Source organism: Neomonachus schauinslandi, chromosome 10, assembly GCF_002201575.2.
Source record: "Neomonachus schauinslandi chromosome 10, ASM220157v2, whole genome shotgun sequence".
In the NCBI taxonomy this organism is placed as follows: Eukaryota; Metazoa; Chordata; class Mammalia; order Carnivora; family Phocidae; genus Neomonachus; species Neomonachus schauinslandi.
In genome coordinates this window covers 72,513,305-72,540,422 of record NC_058412.1, presented here as the reverse complement: position 1 = coordinate 72,540,422, position 27,118 = coordinate 72,513,305, and the positions used below count along the sequence as shown (strand labels likewise).

At 43.7% G+C, this 27,118-nt stretch overlaps 2 protein-coding genes across 5 annotated transcripts in view; one reads left to right on the top strand and one right to left on the bottom strand.

The window, feature by feature from the left end:
• RHOQ (ras homolog family member Q) overlaps nt 1-20,218 on the top strand; it is a 33,920-nt gene extending 13,702 nt beyond the window's left edge. Inside the window, exons 3-5 of the mRNA XM_021701145.2 lie at nt 15,946-16,110; nt 16,418-16,513; nt 19,854-20,218. Coding sequence (XP_021556820.1) covers nt 15,946-16,110; nt 16,418-16,513; nt 19,854-20,009 — 417 coding nt within the window. The 3' untranslated portion in view covers nt 20,010-20,218. The remainder of the gene's footprint in view (nt 1-15,945; nt 16,111-16,417; nt 16,514-19,853) is intronic.
• Nucleotides 20,219-20,417: 199 nt separating this feature from the next.
• The window catches only part of PIGF (phosphatidylinositol glycan anchor biosynthesis class F), a 35,272-nt gene continuing 28,571 nt past the window's right edge, over nt 20,418-27,118 (bottom strand). For 3 of the 4 annotated variants that reach the window (XM_021701142.2, XM_021701143.2, XM_044918560.1), the window contains exon 6: nt 20,418-20,531. In XM_021701142.2, the coding sequence (XP_021556817.1) occupies nt 20,418-20,531 (114 nt within the window). The remainder of the gene's footprint in view (nt 20,532-27,118) is intronic. The other variant, XM_021701144.1, reaches the window with a different exon arrangement.

Here is a 27,118-nt window from a genome sequence, read left to right as displayed (position 1 = left end):
TGGATAAGTGGGGACTATAATAGCCAGTGAACATACAATATGCAGAGATATGCAAATAAAACCTTTTTATTTTACCTATCAAGTTGGACAAGATGGGAAAAATTGATACCCAGGCATTAGGGAAGCTGATGCTCTGTGCACCACTGTTGGGAGTAAAAACGGACCCAAACTGTTGAGGGTTAATTTGGCAAAGATCACTTCAGTGATTCATTTCTATGAATTTACATGCAGGAAGCATCAGAGTACACAGAGATTTACATAAAATTATTTTTTCACAATGAATTTTATAATAGTGATAAATTATGAACACATCAATGCATAGGAAAAAGGGATTTGTTAAATGATAGCATGATGTGTATTAGGATAATCACAGCCATTAAAAACTGCTTTCAAGGGGCACCTGGGTGGCTCAGTTGGTTAAGCATCACGACTCTTGGTCGTGATCTTGCAATCGTGGGATCAAGCCCCACATCAGGCTCCGTGCTCGGGAAGGGGAGTCTGCTTCGGATTCTCTCTCTCTCTCAAATAAATAAATAAAATCTTAAAAAAAAAAATCTGCTTTCAGCAAATATTTAAAGATGGTGAAAAGGCTAATGATGCGTTATGTGTGAAAACGGATTAAACCTATATATATATATATATAGCATGATTACAACTTTGAAAAATACCCATGAATGTCATATGTGAAGAAAAAAATTGGAACAAAACTGTCAAAATATTAGTGTTTGGCTCTAGGTGGTGATATTGAATATATTTAGAAATTTACTTCTCGGGGCACCTGGGTGGCTCGGTCGTTAAGCATCTGCCTTCGGCTCAGGTCATGATCCCAGGGTGCTGGGATCGAGCCCCACATCAGGCTCCCTGAAATTTCACAATCATGGGTTTTGGAGTAGGGTCTAGCTGGCTATCGTGGACCCTTTCAATCTGGAACTCATGTCCTTTGGTTCTGAGAAATTTTCTTGGTTTATTTCTTTGATCTCTTCATTTCCAGTTGATCTTTTCTATTACACTACAACTCCCAGTATTTAAATGTGGGAGTTCTTGGGCTGGTCCTCTAATTTTTTTTTAATATTTGTCCCCTGTTTTTGCTCTATTTTGGGGAGAGTTCCTCCATTTTATCATCCACCCCTTCTATTGTTTCTTTAAATGTGATTCTGTTTTTAATTTTTAAGAGCCTTTTCCTGTTCTTTAGACGTTCCTTTTTTTTTCCCCTTTGGCATCTTCTAAGTCTGGTTTGTTTTGCTTTTTTGATTGTCTTTTCCAATTTCTCTGAGGATATTAATAATAGTTACGCAAAACTTTTGTTCCCTGCATAGTATCACATTTTGATCTGTCTTTCATGGTCGTTCCTCAGAGGTCCACTCGTCCACTGGGGCATGTGGGAAGCTCTGCGTGTGAGCGAAGCTGGCTGACTCTGGTCCTTATTGAAGGTCAGGGTTTACCCCCCTCAGCACTCTTGATATTTTGGGCTGGAAAATTCTTTGTTGTGGGGAGCTGTCCTGTGTACAGTAGGATGTTTAGCAGCATCCGTGGCCTCTTCCCACTAGGGAGGTGCCTGACCCCACCCCAGCCATGACCATCAAACATGTCTCCAGACATTACGGAATGTTCCCTTGGGGCACCATCACCCCTCACTAGCCCTGACACCCGCAGTTGAGAACTGCTAGAGGCGAGCTGTCGGGGCCTTTTCACTGGGGAATCTTTAACATCAGATTTTGGTCTCTCCCCTTGGGCTACTCATATTCCTTAGAAAGGAATCTTCCTCTCTCCTGTCTGAGGGGTTCACGCACAGCTGCCACTGTTCTGGGAAGGGAGTGCCGGAAGCAGAGTAGGGGTCTTAATTTTTAGCATGTGTCCTGACCTTGTGTTCAGTGTGTTCAACTGGACCTTGCGTCCCCCTCGCCACCCTGATCCAGGGAGCCCTCTGTTCTACCCTCTCCAGACACTAACTCCCCCTGCCTTTTGTCGGGGTTCGGGAGAGTGCTCACCATGATAGAGCATGGAACCTGGGATTTAAGTGCTGCATAAGCAGACTCATTTCATCCCCTTGTTGTGGCTCCAGCTTCAATCCACCTGCAGGTGAACAGGCCGCTGCAGTTCCCACACCTTTAGGGGGTTGTGTCTTTAGGGGCTTCCTACCTTTCCCCTCACTGCTGCCCTTCTGAGTCTGCTAAGTCAAGTCCCACTCGTTCTTCTACCTCCCAGCTTCTAGAATTGTTTTGCTCTTGTCTCCTTTCCTGTTTGCTTTGTCCCTCTGGCTTTATGCCTTTTGTCTTTCTTTTTTTTTTTTTTAATTACCATAATGTTAGAGGATTTGGGAGCAATCAGAGATAAATGCATGTGTTCAGTTGGCTGGGATTTAAGGAAAGTCATCCTGTTTTTTTTTTATATAACTAGAAAACAGAAATATGAAGAACAAAGTTATAGTGATAGATATTCTTTCCGGTGCCTGCTATCCATTGTAGCTTTCCTTAGCATCATGGGACTTGGGAAAATGAATTCAGAAGAGGCTTGCTTGGGATGGAGGCTGTGGAGCACACAGAATTAGAAATCTTAGAGGAAATGTATATTTTATCCGGGCCCTAGAACCCAGTGATGAACTTTTCCTTCCACGCGAGAGTGTGGCTTTCTAGTGACCGGGTTGTGTGTGTCCACCACGGCCAGCGTCTTACCGTCGGCAGAGCTAGGTGGACGCTGAGATTCTAATTATGCAGTTTCTCCTTTGCTGGACTCTGTGTAGAGTCTGTGTAGATCACGACTTTTCAGTTAACCTATTTTTCAGCCAGGCCAAAACACACTGTATTAGGTTATGGCTTTCCTTAGTTACATTCTAGTCCCCTTGATTGGATTTGGGTGTTTTCCAGTGTGACCCATACTGCAGATGACTAATAACAGTTACGGTTTGATTTTCATTAATCTAATTCTCAAAATGCAGCCTTATGTCGGATTATTAGGGTGTCCTACCATAGTTACCCTTGATTTATTCACCATACTTACAGGTGTTAATGACAGTGGGAGGCGGGCAGGAGCACTTCCAGCTCTGGGGACAGGCAGTTTTCTTAGAAGAGAAGATGACACCTGTGTATGGGGTGAGGAGGGGACACAGGTAGGACAAGGTACCCCAGGCCAAGAGAAAACACAGAGGGAGACGCACAGGCAAGCAGCAGACTGCCTCCACTGGGTGGTCACCAGGGAAGCCGGTAGATGTAAGTTAGGAGGGAATCAGCCGTCCGCCGTGGCTAACCTCCAACACCAGGCTGAAGGGCTTGGACTTTCTAAGGGGTGCCATGGGGGGGGGGGGGCAGGGAAGTCTTCTGAAGGTCTATGCCACGGTGGCAGACTGAGAGAGAAACATTAGGTCGTGTGGATTTTTCCATGCAGCCTTTTCTAGTCCTCAAGGGCGGACGAATTGTCTCCCCTCTGAATTCCTGTGCCCCTTAGCACATATGTCTCCTGTCATTAATTCTGTGCCTACATTTGAGGCCTTCTTTGGACTTGTTGATCCCATTTAGCCACAACAACCACCTTATGAGGTAGGTGATATTATCTTCCTGTCCTGCCCTTTTTTTTTTTTTTTTTAAATGGATGAGAAAACAGACCCAGAGACACTGAAAGAACTCTTAAGGTTACACGCACGGCCCAAGAGCGGCAATGCTGGGCCTCAGACCAGGCCCTGCGGCTCCACGTCTGTAAGTCAGTTTTCCAGGGCCTTCCCCCTGCTGCCAGTGTCTTACTAGATCGCCTAAGTCAGCCGGTGCCTCCCTGAAGGGCGAGGCGTGCTTTGATTTTCCAGGCAGCACATGACACATGCAGTGAAGGAGCTGAGGCGCTGGACTGGGGGCTCCGACAGGACTCACCTGAGGGGGAGCACGGGGTGAGCTCGGAGCGGGCACCGCGCAGGTCCCTGTGCAATCTGACCAGACCGTAGGGCCCACGCCTCTAAGACTGAAAACCACGCTCCCCCCGCCCCGCCCCACCAGCCAGCCCCTCTGCCTCCCGCCAGCCCCCCGCCCCACCCGACTGTCCCACCACTTCAGCTGGTGCCCTGGGCGCAGCGGCTGTCCTCGGTGCCCGGGGAGGGCGGGGTCACAGCACCTGTCCCCGCGCTGCCTCCAGGGTTCCGTGAGGATACCCGAAAGAGAACGGATGCCTGGAACCACGGGAATGACCACGTACCTGGTGCTTTTCTCCCCAAGTTTCGCTGTTGCCAGCTTCCTGGTCGGCCGGGAGCACTCCGTCTCTTTAATTTCGTTTCCCCGGCTCCCAGTTTGCTTCCGCACATGCCCCGGCTGCCCAGCCAGGTTCTGGGCAGTGGGAGCGCCTGCTTCTGGGTTGGCCGAGCCTCTCGGAACACACGGGATTGCTGGTGCAAACGTGCGTCCGGCTACCGTTTCACAGCGAGCCGCCGAAAACGGCCCGCGGCTGTCTGCGCCGCGAGCCGGCCGTGCCACCGCCCACGTGCAATGCAGTTTCAATAAAATGCATACTCTGCCCCCGAAGTGGCTGAAACTGAGTGCAGAAGGAGCCCCACTGGGCATGGCCGTAAGCTAGCAGCCACCACGTCTGCCGGGAGCCTTTCCTACTGTATGGAGCTCATTCTCATTCAGCCTTCCCGACGACGCTTAGTCCATTCTGTAGGTAAAGGAAAGAAGTGGGAAGTAACACAGCTCGGAAGCCTGTGATTCAGAGATTCAAAAAGTCTGTGTCCAAAGCCTACGATCTACAGCCTGGTCAAAACAAAGGGGCCAGGAGGGGCCTAAAGTAGTTGTTAGGACGGCAGTCCTGCCTCACTTCTGCCCCGCTCTCCTGGGCCTCTGGACGCGGGATGAGCTTCCCCGAGCCTCGGCTTCCTCCTCTGTCAAGTGGGAGCTGCCAGATCTCATAGGCTAGTGGTGCAGGGTCAGTGGGGAGCTGGCGTTGGCGTGAGAGTGGGAGCAAGCCGCGCTCCTCAGGTCTGGGAAGTGAAATAAGGCTGGAGCAAGGTGGTGCGATTATGTGCTACGGGCCTGGCAGACTCTGTCGGGAACCTTCCGTAGTCCAGAGCTGGAGTGGGGCAGGTGAAGGAAGTGATGCAGGACAGGTAGAGTGGGGGTAAGCCTTGCTCAACACCGTGGAGGAGTGTAGTGATCTAACTCAGGTCCCGAGGAGTTGATGCGTTGGGTGTTTCTGCCCTGTGCAGCACCTCTCTGAATTTCAAAGAAATCTGAGTGTGTGTGTATGTGTGTGTATACGTGTGTGTGTGTGCACGTAGGCACAAGGGCCCTGCTTTACATACTTGTGGACCTGTGTGTATTTTTCTGAAATTAAGGTGAAGTTGATAGAACATAAAGTTAATCATTTTAAAGAGCACAATCCAGTGGCATTTAGTACATTCACAGTGTTGCACAACCAGCACCTCGATCTAGTTGCAAAACTGTTCATCACCCTAACGTAAATTGTGTGTGTTTTTTCAAGGGTCTGTTCTGTGAAAGTGTATTTGTGAACTACATTAGGTTGTCCTGATTTAACTGCGCACCCAGAAGTCTTCCTCGTCTCAGATGGCAGATTGCACCGTCTGTTTGGCCAAGGAGTGTGGTTCAAGTACTCAGATTCCAAATGGGCCTGTTAGTCATGGTTTAACTCCTCCATGCAGTTTGGCTGCCTCATTCTGGACATGGAGTAAACCAGCATTTCAGGCTTAATCAGAGTGTAGTTCCTGGGATCTTCTCTTGCTGCTTGGCTGCTTGTTTTCTAGTACATTAAAAGCCCAGGAGTAGGTATATATGTCAATGAGTGTCTTCAGGCTTCGCAAGCGTCTTCCCTGGCCTCCGAGGCAGAGAACGGCAGGTGTTAGTCCACAGCTGAGGAAGATTGTGCTTCCCCTGGATTTGGCTCGTCTCTAACTCCCAGTTCTCTGTTGGCTATCTGTGCTCCATGTGTGGTCCCCCGAACCCCGGCTGTGGGAAGCCCACCCAGGTGATCTGTAGCCCAGATGTTGATGGGCCCCTGGCAGTGTCAGTCCTGATACTCACATATGACTCCCTCTGTGTGGCTAGTCCCGGGGTAGCATATTCCAGTGTGATACAGGGACCACACCACTGGCTGATGTAGAGGGGAGTCCCCAGATAGTCTCCATGAGCTGCAGAGATGGGGCCAGTGAGCGGCAAATCCTTATATACTGATGGGAGTGGATGGGAGGAGGGAGAGAAAGAGACGAAGAGGAGCAGCAGAAGACGGAGGAGGGGGTAGCTACCTTGGATGATCTAGGGAATACTTCATTGTGATCAGACTTCTTGGGTCCTGTACCCATCCAAATATCAGTGACCACGACCCAGGGGGCAGGGAATGAGCCCCTTGAAACATCCAGGGGCTACTTCATTCTGATTGGACAACTTAGGTCAGGTGCCCACTCCGGAGCCAATGGCCGTGGCCGACCGTGGTGAATGGAACTCCATGATTGGCTGAGTCTAACCAGGAATTCTTCTAGCTAAGGATGGACTCCGAGGCCTTGTAGGCATGCGTCGGGGTGGAGAGATGGGTCTGAACTAAGTCAGTTTTAGGAAGGGAGGAAGTAGAAGGATGCTGGGTAGGCAGTCAACAATACCCCCCTTCCCTAGGTAAAACAGATGTCCAGACAATGAAAAAAAGGCCGCGGTGAAGAGCAGTGGCAGGGCCTAACGTGCTGAAAGTATCTCGGTCTGAGGCTCTGCTACGTCAGAGCTCCGTTGCTCGGGGCCGGGGGGGGGGGGTTGGACCCCTCGGTGCATCACAGGAAAATCGCCCTGCTCGCAGGAGGCGGTTTGATTCTTGGCTGAGGGCGGTGCCAGCAATGTTGCTGGAGAATTCAGACACTTGATCCACCTTCTGCAGCTTTGTAGCCAGCCCAGTGCAAGCCAGCCGCGATCTGGCTGCAGTGGACCTTTTGGACTTCGCCTTCCCACACAGCACCCTCGTTCATTCAACAGGAATTTAGTAAGCAGCTACTATAAGCCACGCTTTGAACTGTCCCCCTGCCCTCAGGGGGTCTGTGGAGGATACAGATAAGGAGGGAGGCAGTCCAGTTCTAGCACAATGGCGGGAGGGGCCCAGGGTGCTGAGGAAGCACAGAGCAGTGGGTGCTTAATCGGAATTGTGGGTTCAGAGAAGGTTTGCTGGATGCAGAGATTTTTAGACCAGAGCTTGGAAGGTGAGTAGGAGCCGCCCAGGTAAAGGAGTCTGGGAGGGGAAGGACAGTGAGGGGCTGGGCAAGGGCTGTCTTACTGGGTATCGGTCGTCTCCGGGTCTGGCCCGGGCCTGATTGCATGGTGGTATCTTGTACTGAGATGAGGAACACAGCAGGAGTTGGACATTTGAGGGAGAAGAAATGATTGTAGTGCAGAAATGTCGAATTTGGGATGCTTCTGATTCAGCTAAAAGGAAGTGTCTAGACCTAGGTCTGACACTCAGAAGGCAGAGAACTCCTCCACATATACTTTTCTGACTGTGTACTTGACATCTCAAGCTTAACACATCCAACACTGGCCTCTTGAGTTTTCTCCCTCATGTGCTTCTCCACCCACAGGCTTCGTCATCCCTGTCCAAGACCGTCCATCCAGCTGCACAAGCTGAACCCTGGATTCTTCCAGAGACCTCCCTGACCTTCAGCCCCACATCTAGCCCCTCGCCGAAGCCTGAGTCCATTTCCAGGATAGATCTAGAATCCCCCGTTTCTCTAGCTGTATCATCTTCTCTTGCCCGAATTACTGTAACGGCCTTTCTCCGGTTCTCCTGTCCACCTCTAATTCATTCTCCACAAAGCAGCCTGAGTTGCCTTTTTAAAAAAACAAATTACATGACTTTTTTTTCCCCCTGAACCTTTCCATAACTTTCCATTGCAGTAGGTTCTGATGGTCCAGGATGGCTCCCTCTCCAACCCTACCTTGTCTGTCACTCTGGCCTTTTCCCAGGACCTCAGTTGTCTGTCAGGGTGATTCTGCCTCAGGGCTTTTGCACACACTGTCCTCTATCTGGCTCCTTAAACTGCCCCCCCACCCCAGATCTCAGGTTGGATGTCTCTCCCTCCAAGAGGTCTTTCCTGACCCCCCCAGACTGAATCTGGCCTCCCTGGTTATTCTCTTTCCCAGTACCTGGCTCCTTGTGTCTCAGAGCAACTATCCCGATTTGCATTTCTCGTCACTTCGGTCTCATTTTGTTAAATGCCTGGCTCAGTGCCTCAACTGTATCAGACCCATCTCCCCTTTTTATAACAAACATGTCTCCTTTCCTCATCCTCAGATGAAATCTACAGGAGGTGTACTCTCTACACATCATTTTAAATCAAGGTAACATCTTACGATATGAAGGAGAATAAAAGGAAAGTAATTCACAATAAAAATATTTATTTCAGCATTAAATTCCTAAGTTCCCGGGGCTGAGTACTCCACAAATCACAATAAAGTAGTCAGATGCCTACACCTACAGCTGGAATTACCATGAATGCCCAGCTATCAAGGTTGACGAATATAATTGTGTTTTATTGGTGGTTCCACGCTAAGAGCGAGATTGCCAGGGCCGTGCAGTTTTCTACAAAGGTAAGCAGCTCCTATAATGTTTTGCACGAAATAAAGTACAGTCTACCTTTCTCCTTCAATTTGCACTGAAAATTACCTTCCTAGAAAATTCATGAAAACCGTGCAACAAATACTTTGTGCTTTTATATACAACAGAGTTAGGTCCTGGATTCAGGTGATTATACAAGGGTCTTTCATGTTCATGAACGCCTGGCGGTAGACTCACCAATCCTGTGGGACCTGGGTCCGTTTTTCATTACACAGGTTATATAGCATGCTGGCTCCCATCCCTAAATGCCCGTAGAGGTCCCCCATTGGTGTTGACCATAGAAACACCCCCACGTCTCCAAAAGATCCCCCAACATGGAGCAGTACTGCCCGAGCTGAGAGGCCCTTGCCTTTGCTCTGTTATCCTGCGAGCTCATGAGGGCCGGGGCCGTGTCTGTTTTTCACCGTAGCCCACACAGTGCCCGGCACCTAGCTGCTGGGTACTTGGTGGGACAAATGAATGAACAAATATTCCACCGCCATGAACTTTGTGCCGAGAAAACCCGAAAAGAAGTGTCCTGCATGGGAGTGTGCCCTGACATTTACCTTCTTTCTGCATGCCTTAGGCCGGCTGACCTCTGTTTCAGTGAAAGAGACGTGTAATTAGAGCCGCCGACGATGTAGAATTTCAGCTCTAAATCCTTTACAACAAGGGAAGTCACCTCGCTGTGCACAAAAGAAATCGCACCAGCTCTGAAGTTGTGGTTTGTCTTTTTTTGGAAAGTCAGGCGTGTGTGTTGAAGAGCTCAAAACACTTGACCAGCTCTCTCATTTATCTTAACATGTGTGTGCTATATTTATTCTCCCTTCACAGATGGGGAAATGAAGCTCGCCGAAGGGCCATATTTAGCCAAGTCTTGATCCTCTGCCTTGTGGGGTCAGCGCAGATAAAACAGAATCCTAGAGCTTGATTGCTAGCCAGTAGTTGAAACCTCCTCCCACATTAAATCTGTTACTAGGGCTGCCCCCGGGGGTGAACAGTGTTAGGCTGAGCATTTTGAACTCTGTGATGTGCCCATCCAGTGCAGGCCTCTCCTTTTGGAGATGGGGAAGTGTTGGGTCGTGAGGACGCGGTCAGACAGAGCACACTGTCCTTCTGCTACCCCACGCCTCATTTTCTCTCCTTTTTCTCCAGCCCATCTGAACAGGACTTAGGATCAGTCAGGCGGTCAAAAGGAAGATAGTGATGGAACAGAGGCCAAAGATCTGGTTCACTAGCTCTCCAATAATTGTTAAATTAATTGGAAGACTGACTTAGTACGAATCAAAGTACATGAAGATGACGGTTGCCAAAAATTAGAAGCTAAACCTTCCATTTCAAGAACTTTTTCACTAACAGCTACTCGGGCCGGTGATCTTACAAATTATACCACTTCACAACCGAACTAAAGATCAAAAAATACTAATAATAAAGCCAAATATTTGGAAACCTTTTGAAAACATTGATCTCTTAGGAATTTATAGCCCTTTAACAAAATTCTTTCTCCTTCCCCAGTGCTCTTTAGTTTAAGGAGAGGGGGCCGAATTCAATAAACTCATCACTGATGCTTGTTGAACCAACTTAACAAAATGCTCCCCAAAGGGACCCAACCCAGCTTCCTTGAAAGACAGAGTTATTTTCGGGGCGGGGGGGGCTAAAAAATGATGTTTTCATTTCACAGAGTTAAATGCAAAATGAGCTTAAAAGGTGACCCAAAAACTACACAAAGGAGACGGGGCTTCACAGACTACTATTACGGAGAATTATCGCAGAAGCGGTTCTAAGTTGGATTTCTGACAAAACACTTTTCATCTTCAGAAGCTAGCTGCAGTGCACATGGCCTCTCGGATTTGGGAGAGCGCCCTTTGCGGGGTGGAGTGTTCCCAGAGCCAGGCCTGATACCTATTTTGGGCTTCTTAGTAGAAACACATGTTTGGATAGAGGTTGCTACTATGCGCTTTGGAAGTGACAGAGTTGCCCCTTCACGTTCCATAAGCCACCAGTCGTAAGGGCCGTTCTTACTTGGTTGTCTTACGTTTTATCTATCTCATAAAGGAGTCAGAAGCTGGTCTAGACTTCGGACATCTGGGGCTCGTCTGTTTTTGTTTGTTTGTTTTTAAGATTTTATTTATTTGACAGAGCGAGCACAGGCAGAGGGAGAAGCGGGCTGAGCCCAATGTGGGACTCGAACCCAGGGCGCTGGGATCATGACCCGAGTGAGCCTAAGGCAGCCGCTAACCGACTGAGCCACCCGGGCGTCCCCTGGAGCTTGTCTGTTAAAGAATTCTCTGCTCTGGTCCCGCTTTTTCTGATCGTAGGTTGTGTACAGAGGAAGACTCTCGTAGGTTTTGATAAACGACTATTTCCTCAGTTGAACTAACATCCTGGATTCTTTGGTGGTGTAAGACGTTCTTAGAGCACTTTATAGCCTTCAAAGCATTTGTCCCTGACATTCTCCCAGTTTGTGGCAGAGACACTAAGCCTCTAAGAAAGAAGTGAGTTGACCAAAGCCACGTGGCTGGCAGGTCGTGTCTGTACCTTTCCATTCAGTAGGGCACAACTAAATACTGCCTCTTCTGAGTCTTTTCTTAGCATCCCCTCATTACTGTAACTCTTAGTATTTACCCCGTTCTGACTTGTGATAAAGTGTTCGCCCATGTTTGTCTCTCTTGCCATAAACCCCCTCTGAGCAGAGACTGTTAGAAATGTTTGTGTCTTTCCCCACCTATCAGATTCTTCCTCTTCAGTGCCAGACTTCTGCGTGTGGCCACACCAGCACCCCGATGTCGTCTTCTAGGCTGTGGCCTTGAGGTCCCCAAGGCACTGGTGAGGCCCACAGGCACGTCATGCACACCACTGCCTTGTTTTGGACATACAAATATGAGAGAGCTTTGCACATGTAATAAGGTGTCTTACAAATCAGGTATAATCTGGGCACCTGGGTGGCTCCGTCGTTAAGCGTCTGCCTTCGGCTCAGGTCATGATCCTGGGGTCCTGGGATCGAGCCCTGCATCGGGCTCCCTGCTCGGCGGGAAGCCTGCTTCTCCCTCTCCCACTCCCCCTGCTTGTGTTCCTGCTCTTGCTATGTCTCTCTCTGTCAAAAAAATAAATAAAATCTTTAAAAAAAAAAAATCAGATACAATCTGAATCTTGTCCTTCGTTGCCCTGATGATTGCACTTAGCACCATTGTGAGCACACAGTAGGTACTTATTAATGTTTCGTGGATGAAGCATTTATATATTCCACCTACTCTAGTTTATGCTTTTCTTTCTTTCATCGTATATGACTACCTCTTTTTTTTTTTTAAGATGTTATTTTTAAGTAATCGCTACACCCAACGTGGGGCTCGAACTCACACCCCTGAGATCAAGAGTCGAGTGCTCCACCAACTGAGCCAGCCAGGCGCCCTATGACTATCGTTTTCTCTGTATACATCCTCAATTTCTCACAGAACTACAAGCTCCAGAGGGGACCGTTATTTCCTTTCTTTGTGTGTGTGTGTCTCCTTGGAACATCTCCCGTGCGGCATGGGGTCTGCGAACCTTCGCTGACTGAGTTGAAAGGATCAGTGTGTGGTAGCACGCCAGCTAACAAGGTATGGCCAGAACTACCCCATCCACTGTGGGTGGTTTTGCTTCAGCTATATGTTTTGGATATGTATTTTAAATAGGCATACACATCCTAAAAACATGGATTTTACACAGAATTCACAAAAGGAGGAGGGAGCACCCAGGTCCTCAGGAAGCGGACCGAGGTGGTACGGAAGTAGAGATGCTCACAGGCACTGGCGGCCGAGCTGTCTGTGAGGAGGGGGCTCCCGACCGATGGGCGTTTGCTGCAGTTCCCTGTTTCCTGTCAGGGCCCGTTTCTTCAGGTTCTTCTTGTTGGCGGACTCTGGTCAGGTTGTAAGTGTGTGATAGTTTTCAGGGGTTAAGTCTGTCATCATCACAGATCAAAGACTCTTAACAAGAATGGAGAGCCTAATCATGAAGCTCTCAGAACACAGTTTTGAGAAATTGGTAGCTCTGGGACGCCTAGGTGGCTCAGTCGTTAAACGTCTGCCTTCGGCTCAGGTCATGATCCCAGGGTCCTGGGATCGAGCCCCGCATCGGGCTCCCTGCTCGGCGGGAAGCCTGCTTCTCCCTCTCCCACTCCCCCCGCTTGTGTTCCCTCTCTCGCTGTGTCTCTCTGTCAAATAAATAAATGAAATCTTAAAAAAAATTAAAAAAATAAAAGTAAGGGCTGTTGTTCCATATTCAGCTTTCTTTGTGTCACCAAATTTCAAAAGTAAAGCTGGAGGTGAAAGGTGCTGTATGCTTCAGCCTATTTTCCTCCCAGATCTTCATTGCACTTTGAGTTCACCCAAGATCCCGCACGGTGGCCATAAACAGTGTCATACCGTGACGCAGGGTACAGCATGCACAGGGGAGAATTTATTTTTTTTTACTTTGCTATCGATGATTGGATTTCTAATTACTCAGGCTGAATAGAAGCAGAAAGGTCTCCTTCATATAATAACTGCCAATTATTTAGCCGCAGATGAGAGGCAGTAGTTCATTTTCGATAGTTCAGATATAAGAAGTAACATTGCCTTCCAAGGAGTTCTAAATATACTTGTCTTTGTTTTTGTTATAACCTCAGTCCATCACAGTTTAATTATTCCAACAAAATCTGCAATTTTACAAGTGTCTAGAAATGACTGGTCTAATTTCCTTCCTATGTGCCCGCGTGTCTCTCATTGAGGAAAGTCTATGTGAGTTATGGTTATGAAAGGGATCTGTACAACAGACCTATGTTCTATGGAGTATTTGTGTTAATGTTATTAAGCATTTCTAGAGGGCTTTGCATTCACTTACTCTATTTCTTCTAATCCCCTTCTAGAGAAAGAGTGCACATTCTATTTCTCTGATGAGGTAAATTTGCTTGAAAAGTAAAATTTTCATTAAAAAAATCTAATTTGATTATTTATTTATTGGTTACATTTCAAATAGTCTTCAGGCTCTTGAGTTCCAAAATGACTAATTAGTACAGTGATAATATAGCATTCTCTTTCATTGATCTGAAAATTATACTGTTCTCAAGAGACCTCAGTTTGGTGTATTTTGATACCAGTGCAGAAAATGTTATTTCTCACAAAAGAGTTTCTTCTCTGTGGTGGGAGAGAGCTGCGAAGCCAGCCCTGGTGTGAGACAGAGGGGACCCTGCGTGGATTTGCAGAGGAAGAAGGGAATCAGTTTCCTGTGGGATGAAGGATTTATGTTTAAGCACCAGGAGAATTCTTTGCATGTGCCTGGCACGATGCCGAATGCTTTTGTTGCATGATTTCATTTATTCCTCAGAATCCTGAGATAGTATCCTCATTTCTCATTCTGTGAAAATGGGCTATTTAATTTTGGATGAGAGATTTTTAACAAGAGCACCCACCTATTCATTGCCTGGCCACGCTGAGCACACGTTTGCTCAGGAACCTAGAGTTGCCAGGTAGAATGCTAAGACGGGTGCTGTCCCTGCTTCCCCTCATGGCCGTTATTTATTCCACGCACCCATCCTACTGCATAACACTCAAACTAAATTGTAGAAACGTGTTACATTTTTTCATGGTAGCCCTCTTAAAGTAACTGGCTGGGGTACAATGTGTTCTACACCCACGCTACCTGATTTCTTCATTAATTAACGCCATGCATCAATGCCAGAGCACTGCTTTCTTCAAAACCAGTTAGAGGGCCCCTGGTTTAAAAATAAAGGGCAGGGGCGCCTGGGTGGCTCAGTCGTTAAGCGCCTGCCTTCGGCTCGGGTCATGATCCCAGGGTCCTGGGATCGAGCCCCGAGTCAGGCTCCCTGCTTCTCGGGGAGTCTGCTTCTCCCTCTCCCTCTGCTCCTAGCCCACTCTTGCTCTCTCTCTCTTAAATAAATAAAATCTTAAAGAAAAAGAAAAATGTCGGAAGATGACATGAAAGGAAAGTTGTCCCATGAGGGAAATGCTACAGCTAAACCGTGAGCGGAAGGTATTTTTAATACTCCTTCAGTTCTGCATTCATGCAGTTTTAGTTGTGAAGGGGTGGTGGCCCGAGGCAAAGAATAAAGCTTCCCTGAAACCAGAGAATCTAACCACGAGAAAAATGGAGTCCTGACTGTTCACTCACCAGAATGGAAATAAGCAGAATATTTGTGTTGTAGAAAGCAGTCTGAGCAAAATAGAATCTTCTGCCTTTCGTGATGGAGAGATCGTGAAACAGCCATCAATAGGACAGCCCTTCTGTGGAATTCAAAGCAGCAGTTTAAAATTACATAGTAAGCCAGGGGCACCTGGGTGGCTCAGTCGGTGAAGCGTCCGACTCTTGTTTTCAGCTTAGGTCATGATCTCAGGGTCATGAGATCGAGCCCCCAGTTGGGCTCTGCGCTCAGGGGGCAGTCAGCTTCTCTCTCTCCCTCTCCCTTTGCCCCTCCCCCCACTCTCTCTCCCTCTCTAAAATGAATAAATCTTTAAAAAAAATAAAATTAGATAGTAGTCTTACATATTCTCGTTTGGAAAGCTCTCCAGGAGATACTGAGGGGTGCAAAACAACATGGATCGCTTGATCTCTTCTATGTATAGATGTTTGAATATGTACAGTTGTAGGCTTATAGATGCAAAGAAAAGAACTGAGAAGGTACACCTGAAAAGACCTACATTTGGGGAAGGGAGTGGAAATTGAAGAGGAAAGGGGGATTTTTGTGCATTTACTCTTTATGTTTCTGTCTTTAAACTTGCACGCACGTGTAATTAAGAAAACAGTATCAACAGGGAAAGCAGCGATTTAAGGTCTCCGTGAAATGTGTAGTGGTTATGGTGTAGGTTCTGGAGTGAAACTGTCAGGGTTTGAGTCCCGTCTCCTTTCTACTGGCTGTACATGTTTACACAGGTTATTTAACTTCTGTGCCTCCTTTTCCTCCAGCGGAAAACAGGGATAATAGTACTTACATCATGTAGCTGTTAGGATGAAATAAGGAATGCAGGGGAGAGTGTCTGGATCACGACCCGGCACACAGCAAACATTCAGCATCTGTTAGTCATTATAAATTAGACTAGTCAGACGACTTCCAGCTTTAATCAGTTCTTTGTGCAAACGTCTCGGTTTAAAATGTTTCTAGTGACAGCTTTAGTAATCACGATGTATTTTCTCCAAGTTTCCTTGTGGTTGTTAATGGTATTTTCATTCTCTTAGCCCACTGGTAACCTCAAAAGGAAGAATAACAAACACAAATGGAATTATCTTGTTTCGTGTAGAGTGCCGCACGTTCTGTTTGTGGAATTCTCTTGACTTTGCTTCTTCGACCATGTAACCTTACGCACCTGTTATTAGTCAACTAAAGAGATGGGAATAATGAGGTTTTTCTCTCTTCCTTAGGAAGACTATGATCGTCTGAGGCCTTTATCTTATCCAATGACAGATGTCTTCCTTATATGCTTCTCTGTGGTAAATCCAGCCTCATTTCAAAATGTGAAAGAGGAGTGGGTACCGGAACTTAAGGAATACGCACCAAATGTACCCTTTTTATTAATAGGAACTCAGGTACGTCTGCTTTAATTTTACCCATTTAAGAAGAGTCTCTTTGGCCTATCTTGTGGTGTTGCTTTTAGACACATAGTCTTAAGTTTTAGCAAAAGATATGCATGTTTAATCTCAGTTGCAAATTATAATAAATTCTATTTATTATAGAAAAATAATAATTTGGTAAAAGTAGTGCCAAAACTGGTTTTGAAAGTGAAGTTCATTTGTTTAATCTTTTTTGGGTATGGGGGATTAAATGGGACTCCATGTTTGATTTATCTTTAAAGACTTGTAACATTATGGGACATTATTGACCTTTCTTGATTAGATTGATCTCCGAGATGACCCCAAAACTTTAGCAAGACTGAATGATATGAAAGAAAAACCCATTTGTGTGGAACAAGGACAGAAACTAGCAAAAGAGGTAATGGAACCTTAACAGAATGTAAAAATAAATGTAAAAGCAGCTTGGGTAGTAATAGAAGCTGACACTGATTGTGCGTTTACTCTATGCCAGGCATTGTGCTGAGTGCTGTGCGTGCATTATCTCATTTAATCCTTGCACCTGCTCGCGCGGGTCTGACTACAACAAACGAGGGCTTGGCGATGTCAGATAACTTGTCAGGTCCCGTCCGTAATAAATGGCAGAGCTGGGTTGCAGGGAAGACCTGACCGCAGAGCCCAGGCACGCACAGCTGCGTGACACTGCCAACAATATTTTCCTCTTAAGTTACCTGTAGAAAGAGGCGTCAGAAAAAGCCCTTTTAAATCTCTTAAATGTTTATACTGTGCCAAAGCAGACTCTGTCTTCAGTTAAGACTCATGGAGTAGGTGGTAGAATGGCATATAGGATGAGTTTAAATCTGCAGCTAAAACCAAAAAATGATGGCTAGGTTTGAAAAGAAATGTGTTGAATTTTCTTCCAATCCTTTTATGAAAGATAGAAAATATTAGCATTCTAAAAAATACACCACTGTGATGTGCATAAAGCTTTTAACTTCTGTTCTCCCTCGCCCTGAAGCTAGGCTTACTTTTCTCTCTGCCCTCTAACATTATTGGATTCTATTTTTTTAGATGTGACTTTAATAGGACCTTTGTGGAAACAGAATCTAATAAGGTCTTTTTAAATGTACTATCAGGAGGCAGAAGAAAGTGAGAAAGCTTTTTGGAGAACAGTTTTTCCTAAGACAAAAGACAAATAGCTTCACTAACAAATCGCTTTAGAAATTCCATGCATTCAGTTTCATAATCTCAGGGAGAGAAAGGGATTTCTAAAATGTCATAGAGGTAAAATTGGTAAATGAAAATCTTGGTGATTTAACTACATAAAAATTTGATACATCAAATGCCAGAGATACAATTGAAAGTCATAAAACAAACTTGACATGTGTGGCTGAAAAAATGGGTTAATATCTTAGTATGCAGGAGTTCCTTACATATAAATTAACCAGAAAAAGACATGTATACCCCAGTAGAAAAATGGGCTAAGAACATTAATGGAAAATTTACCAAAAATAGATTGCCATTGAATATAGGAAATATGTTCTAAATCCTTCGTTGTCAAATGCAAGTTCAATTTCCGCCTATAAAATTGGCAAAAAAAAAAAAAATTAATTATAATAGCCACTGTTCCAGGGGTGCAAGGAAATGGGCACTCTCTCGTATCGTTGATCATTGAGTAAAAGCCATCTTGATAATAGGCAAAAGCCTTAAAGTCATGCACAATTTTGATCAGGCAATTCCATATGTAGGAATTTATCTTAAAATAATTATTACAGATGTGCTTAAAGAGATGGCTACAAAGTTGCTGCATTGTTTATAAAGGCCAAAAAAAGAAAAAAGAAAAAGCCCCCACATCTATTAAAAATTTATACTAACACAGCTATTGAGATATTTATATTTATTATGTAGTTTAAGGGGGGAAAAAGTGGTTGCAGAACACTAGGATCCCATTTGGAGGCCTGTTGGCAGCATTTGGGGCAGTGGGTTCCTGGGTTCCTTCTTAAAATACTTTCGCCCGGCCCCCTTGCTTGCCCTCCCCTGGTTCTGTCCCCTGGCAATGGCCTCTCCTCCGTGTCTCAAGTCCCTGTCTCTGCATGCTGGATGCCCAGGGATCAGCATGCGCCTTCTGGAACATCTCTTCTTCTGCAGCCACCCTCACCAGGCCCAGGTGAGCTGGTCGGTCTTGTGGTTTGAAAAGTCTGCCACTGAAGATTCCCAAGTTTCTATCTCCAGCCTGACCGCTTCCCTAAACTCTAGACTCGGTTATCCAGCTCTTCACCCAACAAGTCCATCTGGGTGGCTAAGCATCTAAAAATTAACATGTTCAAAACAGAATTCCTAATCTTCTCCTCCGTGCTTGTCCTCCCAGTTACTCAGCTCAAAAACCCTGAAGTCACGCTCGACTTTGCTCTCGCTCTCCTCCTGTGCAGGCAGCCGTGCGGCAGAAGCTCTTGTCCTACCTTCACAATCCATCCGGCATCCGCAGGCTCCTCACCAGCCGCTCCTCTAACAGGCTGGTCAGGCCCCCCTCTCTCTGGCCTGGATTACCGGAACAGCTCTGACTCACCTTTCGGCTTCTGTCTGTGACCCCATGTCAGTCTGTTCTCAACGCAGCAGCCTGAGTGAGTCTTTAAAAATACAAGCTCCATCAGGTCACTGCTCTGTTCCCCAGCCAGTCACAGAGGGCCAGAGCCCTTACCGGGGCCTAGAGAACCCTGCTATGTCCCGCCCTCACTGATCGTAGTCTAGGCACATGGCCTCCTTGCTGTGTCCCCAAAGTCTCGTACCTCGGGGTCTTTGTACTTCTGCCCCTCCCTCTGCTGGAGTGTTCTTCCCTATGGAACATTATTTTCTCACTCCGTCTAGGTCTCTGCTCAGATATCACTTTCTCAGTGAGACCCTGCCTGATCTTGTCCCCACTCCCTATCTATCTTCCTTCCCTAGACCACGTATTCCCTCCTGACATTCTACCTCTAGAGCTCGCGGTGGTCTTCTCCCTCTAAAATGTAAGCTTCCTGAGAGTCGGGGAGACTTAATTTTGTTCCCTGCTATATTCTCTCCTTTGGCAAAATAAGAATGCTCAATTTCCAGTGAATGAATGAATGGAGCCTCTCCTAGAGTAGAAGCCCAAGTCCGTATCCCGGCCTCAGGGCTGCCTCACCACCTGCCTCACGGCTTGCTGTTCCCTCTCCCGCCGTTCTGGCTTCCTTACCATTCCCTGAACACTCCACTCATGCTCCTGCCTCAGCATCTTCCCACCTAGGGCCCTGTCTGCCTGGAAACTCTTCCCCTCCGTGGCGCTCACTGGTCACATCACTTTGTTGAGAAGCTTCCCACCTGTGTCCTCTGCACTCCCCATCTCCCCCGCTCTGTGCTCCCAAGTGCACACCACCATCTGCTCTCTGTTCCCTTGGTGGGCCCCTCCCCCAGTAGGATTTAAGCAAATATAAGCATCACACAGTGGGCACTTCGGTCTTTTGTTCAGTTCTTTGACATTATCTCCAGCACCTAAAACAGTGCTTGGCATATGGTAGGTAACCGGTAAATACTTGATGAATGACATTAATTTTCATAAAATAAGTGTGGAAGGATATACACTTAGTTTTTAGTTGGCTGTCTCTGGGTTTTTATGAATATGGATGATGATTTCATTCCTTCTGCATAGCTGTGTTTTCTCATCTTCCTTATAATGGGGTGTTGTGTCATACCAACTGTGTAAAAAAAGATTTTATATGTTTGTGATTTCTTTTTCTCCCTCCCAGATAGGAGCATGCTGCTATGTGGAATGTTCGGCTTTAACCCAGAAGGGATTGAAGACTGTTTTTGATGAGGCTATCATAGCCATTTTAACTCCAAAGAAACACACAGTAAAAAAAAGAATAGGATCAAGATGTATAAACTGTTGTTTGATTACGTGAGAAACATCTTCAGTGGCCAAGGAAACTGTCCATTTCTCTCAAAAAGCATATGAAATGCTACAGCTATACCCAGACCTCTTATAAATAATGAAGCAGTTTAAAACTTGAAAAAAAAAAAAAAAAAAACAAAACCTGTCCTCAGAATTCTATAAAATTCATTAAGAATGTTTCTTAAAGGTCCAAGAAGCAGCAAACAGCATCTGAAGCCACAATCTACTATAAATACTTTATTTCAACTAGAAGGTACAATCTCTCAGGGGTTTCATAGTTTAAAAAGCTACAATCACACCATGTTGTAACTACATAAAAAACAGTGCTGTAAATGGAACTGCCTGGCTTAGACCATGTACATTTCTGCACAGTCTTTATGGAATCTGCACAATGAAGTATCTTCTCCCTTTGCTCCAATTATTTGTTCTTGTATGTAAGTTGCTTTCTATTCCAGTATATCCAGAGTGGTGAAATCACAAGGCCAGCCACATAGCCAAAGGTCGCTCCAAGCGTACAGGAGATGGGCCATACCTGAGGAGAGAATGTATGAGATCAAAAAAGAATAACTGTTTTATTATTACTTGAGCACAAGTTAAGTGTAACCTAAATATTTCTATATTAAAGCTTAATGTGCTTTCTTAAAGAATGCCAAAAGTGTAATAAGGTCATAACTGCATTTATCATGAACACTAAAAATGTACACATTCTAGTTAATGTACATTCGACTGTAACAAGGCTTCTGGTGACTGTAGATTTAGTTTGATGCTCCCCAAACTGCATGAGATACACCCTAAAATTACAAATTAAAATTCTGGGTCAGACTTTGTCATAATCCTGGACTCGATATAGCTGTCTGAAGTAGCTGGCAATTTTGTCTTTTAATTTCCACCTTGGCTTATATAATCAGATGACATGAGACGTGTGTATGCTGACCAAACTACAAGAAACTTTAAATAGTGCTAAAGAGAACAGACCTAGAATTCGAGCATGTTACATGGAATTTATAACAAAGCAACTGCTTCCATAGTAATACTGATGTTACCTTTCAGACACAGGTATTGGAACCATAGCAGAAGTTCTAGAACTACAACTTATGTACACAACTAGAGTGTCAGTTAAATGAAATACTGGCTTCTAAATACCCATTTTCTCCAGCCATATTACATTTTGCAATATTACATCAAGCAAGCCAGAAGTAAATAATGTTGATTTCTTTCATCCACAAGCAGTGCATGCTAGTCCCTAGGTGAAAGGCCCTGCTTTAAAAAAAAAAAAAAATTATGTTCATCTGTGAAGCTTATTTGGTATACTGGAGCCTTTTCTAATCTTTCTCTGGGGGATCAGGCCATAGAACTGTGTTAGAGGTGAACCATCTTAATTACTAGTTCTGTAACCTAATTAAGCTTCCTTGTTTGGTCTGCTACTGGATCTGCCTTGTTCCAAATGCCATGCAACAGACAATAGTGTTAGATAAAGTTTCAATGTGAACAAATTAATGCAGTTCAGAGAAGCATAATCTAACCCATAAATTTTTCTCCAGCCTTTCCTACATTTAAACTTGCTGTTGACTAAATTATGATTTATTTATGTCTTTGGTAAGCTTCTGTTAATTTCCATGACTTGAGCTAATCGCTGTGTCTATTGCACAGATTGGGTAATGGAACACTAAACTTTTATACTTGAAAATGACAGCCTTAAATGCTCGTATCAGTCACAAATCTAGGATGTACTGTCTTGTATGTGAGCTTTGTAGAGATTTTTAAAAATATAAGCATCATCTTCCCCACTGAAGAGTGGAAAGTCTACTGGATAACTAGTCAGGATCTTTCTCTCCGAACTGGACAGTGGATGTCTTCCTTCTCCCAAAAAGTGATGGTTCATATTAAGTACCATGGCCTTATGTGTGTTCAAACAGAATCTTTATGTAACTTTCTCATTTAATTTGGGTCGGTTAATTATTAGCTATTTTTAGATACAACTGAAAGGAATTGCATAAGTCAATTAGTATATTAACTAAGTTGTCCAACACATGGTATAAAGGAATTAAGACAGTAAAGTATTATACGTTTCCAACTGGCCTTTGGGGATTTGATGGGGACTTTTTTTTTTCTTCAAATTCACCTCTGAAGCTTTTCATACTTGGTTTACTAGCCAATTAAAGTTAAAGTCTAGAATTTGATATGCCCTACGAGAAATGGACTAGGAATCCGGAAACACAAACTCTGGTGTCACTGTTTCCTGCCTGGGCCTCAGTTTCTTCATCTATAAACATGGGAGGTAGAACGAGAGGACCTCCAACATCTCTCCCATTTATCAACTCTTATGATTCTCTTCTTTCTTATTCACAGTATTCATTGTTGGACATTACCTTTTCAGCTGCACATTAAGATGGTAAAAATCCTGTATATAGATTATTAGAACTCTAAGCAAAGATGATTGTATCATCTGAACCTGAGGTGCCTTAGGTACTCTATTGACCTTGATGGGGTTTGGAGTTTCCCATTGCTTATTAAGAGCATTTTCATTGCTTTGATTCCTTAGTATTTCTTTTTGCACTCAATCCTTCCTGCCACCCTATAAAAACCAAAGATTTGTTTTCTATTCATGAGCAGATTGTAGAAAAATTGCCTTATTTTCAGAAGCACGTCCTCATTAAAGACTTAAGTTTCAGCAGAAATTGAGACTAATCACTGGAACAACTAGTTCAAAGTAGTCAAATATCTGGGAAATAAAATACTTCAAAAATATCTTACTGACATGAATTTTGCTAGTCAATGCAAATACATTGCTTCAAATAAGGTCATGTATGAATGAACTTAACGTACAGTTTTTTGTTTTTTTTTTTGCATATAATCAGTTCTGAAATTCTTAAAAATAATTTTAGGGGCTCCCTGAAGTCTTATTTCTAATACTTTGCTAACTTGTACCCTTATTCTGTTTCTACAGATACATTTTAGGTTAGCCCATGTTGAATGATCTTATTTCCAGTAAGTAGAGCCTGAATTAATGGTTTTTATTGTGAATTAGTTACTTTAGGCGTTGCTTCCATTTGATTTTTAATTATTACTCTTAAGTACCAAATTAAATAACTGGTTTGTTGGTTGTTGTTTTTTAAGTGATTGTTACTTTAACAGTGTCCCATCTTAACACATGGGGTTATAAATAAAATAATATGCATAGTTTACTATCTATGTAAAGCATTGAACTTCTTACCTTAGTAGTTTTTATTTAACACCCTATGTAAACGTTTGGGGTAATACTCATTCCTGTTTCTCAAGCTGTGAGTCTAATCACCAGCCAAGTGTGAGCACCTGCACTTTGTTAAAAAAGCACATTGTCAAAGTGTAGCGAGAATAATAATCCCTCATGAATCCTAGCCAAATTCCAATTTGGGTCACTAAATTCTACTTGAGTCACTTTGTAATTTCAGTACGGCTCTTCGTTTCCAAACATAAGCACACACACGCACGTTCCTTACACAGCCGCCGTACTGCACCTCCAGTGATGTGCCGAGATGAGTTTAAAAGTTGTGTTTAATGAGGGGTGGAGGCTTAGAACACTTGCTATTTATTCAATTCTTAAGAAATCCATGCCATCAGCAAGTTAAAATGTTGGACTGGCTTTGAAGACTATTTGCTAGTCATGAATCAGGCTTTCCTGCTTGACTTTCCTGGAATAAGGAGCCCTTAACTGACACATTTTGTTAAAGGAGAATTTCTTCATGTATGGGCAACCTTTCTGATTTTTTATTCCCAGGATAGGGAATGGCAAAAGGAGCAGCCGAAGGGAGCTGGGGGAGGCTGCCCACTAAATCACCTTTCCTCTAAGGTTCTCATGATTGAATTTCCTACTAACCTTCTTACAAATGCTTTAAAAAATTTAAAACTACACAGTGGCAACAGATCTCATATTGACTTATCGAACCATCTTAGCTTCATCTTGCATTTTCATACTGAGATCTTGGGGTTTACCATTTAGAACTGGGTACTTGTCTTACACATAGAGATGTTTCTATTTAACATTCTTCATGCCACAAATAGGCTTAAGAAACAAAAACAACTGGTATCATCTACTGAACAGACAATCCAACTGCAATGCTACAAACATTTCTCCAAATTACAGTCATCTGAGATGGCTATATATAATTATCTTGTTTTGTTTAAGGAAAATAGAAAACTCAAAGACATTCATGTAAAGGAACTCATTCACAAGTGTTTGCCACTACAATTACTGTCTTCTTTTTATCCAGTTTTTTATAAATTAAAAAATTCTTAACCACTAAATGGAAAGAAAAAAAAAACCCCCGTTGCATAACAAAAGATAATTTATCATGCAAGTGGGTAAAATTATTACAATTACTGTTAAAAAACCTATTTTAAAAAATGAACAGCTACATCACATGAACAAAGTGTCTTGCTTAGAGTACTATACTATTATCCTTTCTCGAAACCAGTTGACTCCTTAACAACATTGTTTTTTCATCACTTAAACCAAAAAAGGTCAGTGTTCTCTTCAAATACTCAGCATTAAGAAAGGCCTAATATTATAGGGTCTGGGTACGTGGTACCAGCAAAAAGTTGTGTTTCTCTCAGAAATAAAACAGTTTCACCCTAATAAGCTGAAAACCGATTTCTCAATAAATACAGATTTAACTTTGTATGTTTTCTCTGTTAAACAAATCCATGTTATTGCTGGTTGAAAGACATTTCAAAATTATACAAGCTTATTTCCACCTGAAGACCACACTGCTCTCTTCTGATCAGGCATTACTGATATATCTATATAGTGTTGGGACTTTTCAAAACATGTTCTAAGTAGTACAGAATAATGATTTCAGAATACTACTTTTTGTATTAGACTAGATTTGAGTCTCAGCTCTGCCATTTATTAAATATGTGACCCTGCGCAAGTCACCTATCCTCTCTGTACCTTGGTTTCTCATCTGTGAAATGAGGATCATCATAAAACCCACCTCACGGGGTTGCTGTACTGATTAAATGAGATAATGAGAAAATACACTAAGCAGCTCTGAGAACCATACCTATAACAGTATCTGGCACATGGCACATGTGAGCTATAAATTGGTAATTTTTAGTCCATATTCCTAATAGACATATAAGTTGTCATTACAATCTAGAACACCATTATTCCCCAAATACACCATCTCTAAAGCTATTAAAAAATTCCTCCCCAAATTTTAAATTGTAGTTTAAAAAACTGTATCTAGGGGTGCCTGGGTGGCTCAGTCACTGAAGCGTCCAACTCTTGATTTCGGCTAAGGTCATGATCTCAGGTTCCTGAGATTGAGCCCTGTGTCAGGCTCTGCCCTGAGGGTGGAGCCTGCTTAAGATTTTCTCTCTGTCTCCCTCTGCCCCATCCCCCCTCTAAAAAAAAAATAAATAAAAATAAAAACTACATCTAACAGGATTCATGTTTCCTTCTTGTCAAACATGATCCACAGATTTTATATGTATATATCATACCATTCCAGGGGCTCAAAGACCCCCATCTATAGACTCCTGGTTAAGAATCCCTGTATTCTTGGGACACCTGGGTGGCTCAGTTGTTAAGCATCTGCCTTCGGCTCAGGTCACAGTCCCAGGGTCCTGGGATGGAGCCCCGCATCGGGCTCCCTGCTCAGCGGGAAACCTGCTTCTCCCTCTCCCACTCCCCCTGCTTGTGTTCCCTCTCTCGCTATGTCTCTCTCTGTCAAATAAATAAATAAAAAATCTTAAAAAAAAAGAATCCCTGTATTCTTCATCACTCAACCCTAACAAGTACTTTTATTAACTGTTCTGGTTGTCAAAATAATACAGTGACCCTCTACATTTTGGTTCAGAATTTTAAGGATCAATTTCAGTAACGTAGATGGCATTTATTTGTTGTTATGTGATTTGAGAGTAAAAGGCTTAAATCTATTTTAATTATAATCTGCACAGTTATTACTTAGGTTCCTTTAACATGTATTAAATGCAAGTAGATTTTTAATCTTGTCCTGTCACTGAAATGATACCCACAGGTTTCTGATACTACCACAGAACAGCTAGTATGGTATGTCACTGAGCATGGCAGTTTATGAGCTATTGCAGGTTTCTTAAAATGATGATCAGGTGTTTGAAATTAGACGACGATTTCTTCTGAAGTTAGTTTCAGATATTCAACGAAAGTTTTAAAATAATTGTATATAAACATTAGGCTACTTTTAAAAATACTTCCGATTTCACTTATGAGCTCTACTTCGCTTTTCTGGGAAGTAGCACAGTCAGTGGGGTGAGAATGAGCTGAGCTGCGGAGCCAGGCCAGCCACTTACTGGCTCTGTGGCCTTGGCCAGATCACTTACCAACAGAGCCTCAGTTTCCCAATGTGCAAAACAGGGATAACAGTCCCTCTTGTACTTAAAACGTGGGGCTACTGTATTATTTTAGAATTTGTCATGAAAGCTGTAAAGTACCATGCATCAGTATTATTTTGTATATGTTTTAGCTGGAAAAAACTAAACTTACGTGATCACCGATCTAAGTATTTCTTAGGTGATGGACACTAGTAGGTGATAATCAGAAGTGGCAGTTTAGAACAAATAAAATAGTTCATGAGCAATGTCATACTGTGCTGTAGGAACTATTCCCTTGCCCTGGTAATCCTCTTTAATACATGCCATTCTTCACACGAAATGTCTGGGGAGTATAAAGCTTATAAGAAAACTCTCAAAAGCCACACAACACACTGCATTATATCAGCCATATGTAGCCTCACCTCAGAAATAGAAGGGCATTTCCGCTCCTTGCTGTTATTTTTTATAAATTTTAAGAAGTGTAATACAAAAACTGATTTTAAACCAACCACTTGGTAGACATTTGTATCATTTTTAATAGTCTCATATGAATAACTCCATTCATTCAAAACTATTGAGCCCCTACTATGAACCAAGCAGTTAAATTGAAACTAAGATTATTTGATTTTGGATATTTAATTTTAACAACAAATTCCTAAAAAATAAGTGCTGTGATATAATTTTTGGAAAGATATAGAATGTCACAGATATCATAGGGAAACTGTTCTGTCTGCGGATCAGAAAACCTAAAAACAGAACAACTCACAGTCATTAGGATTACTGGCT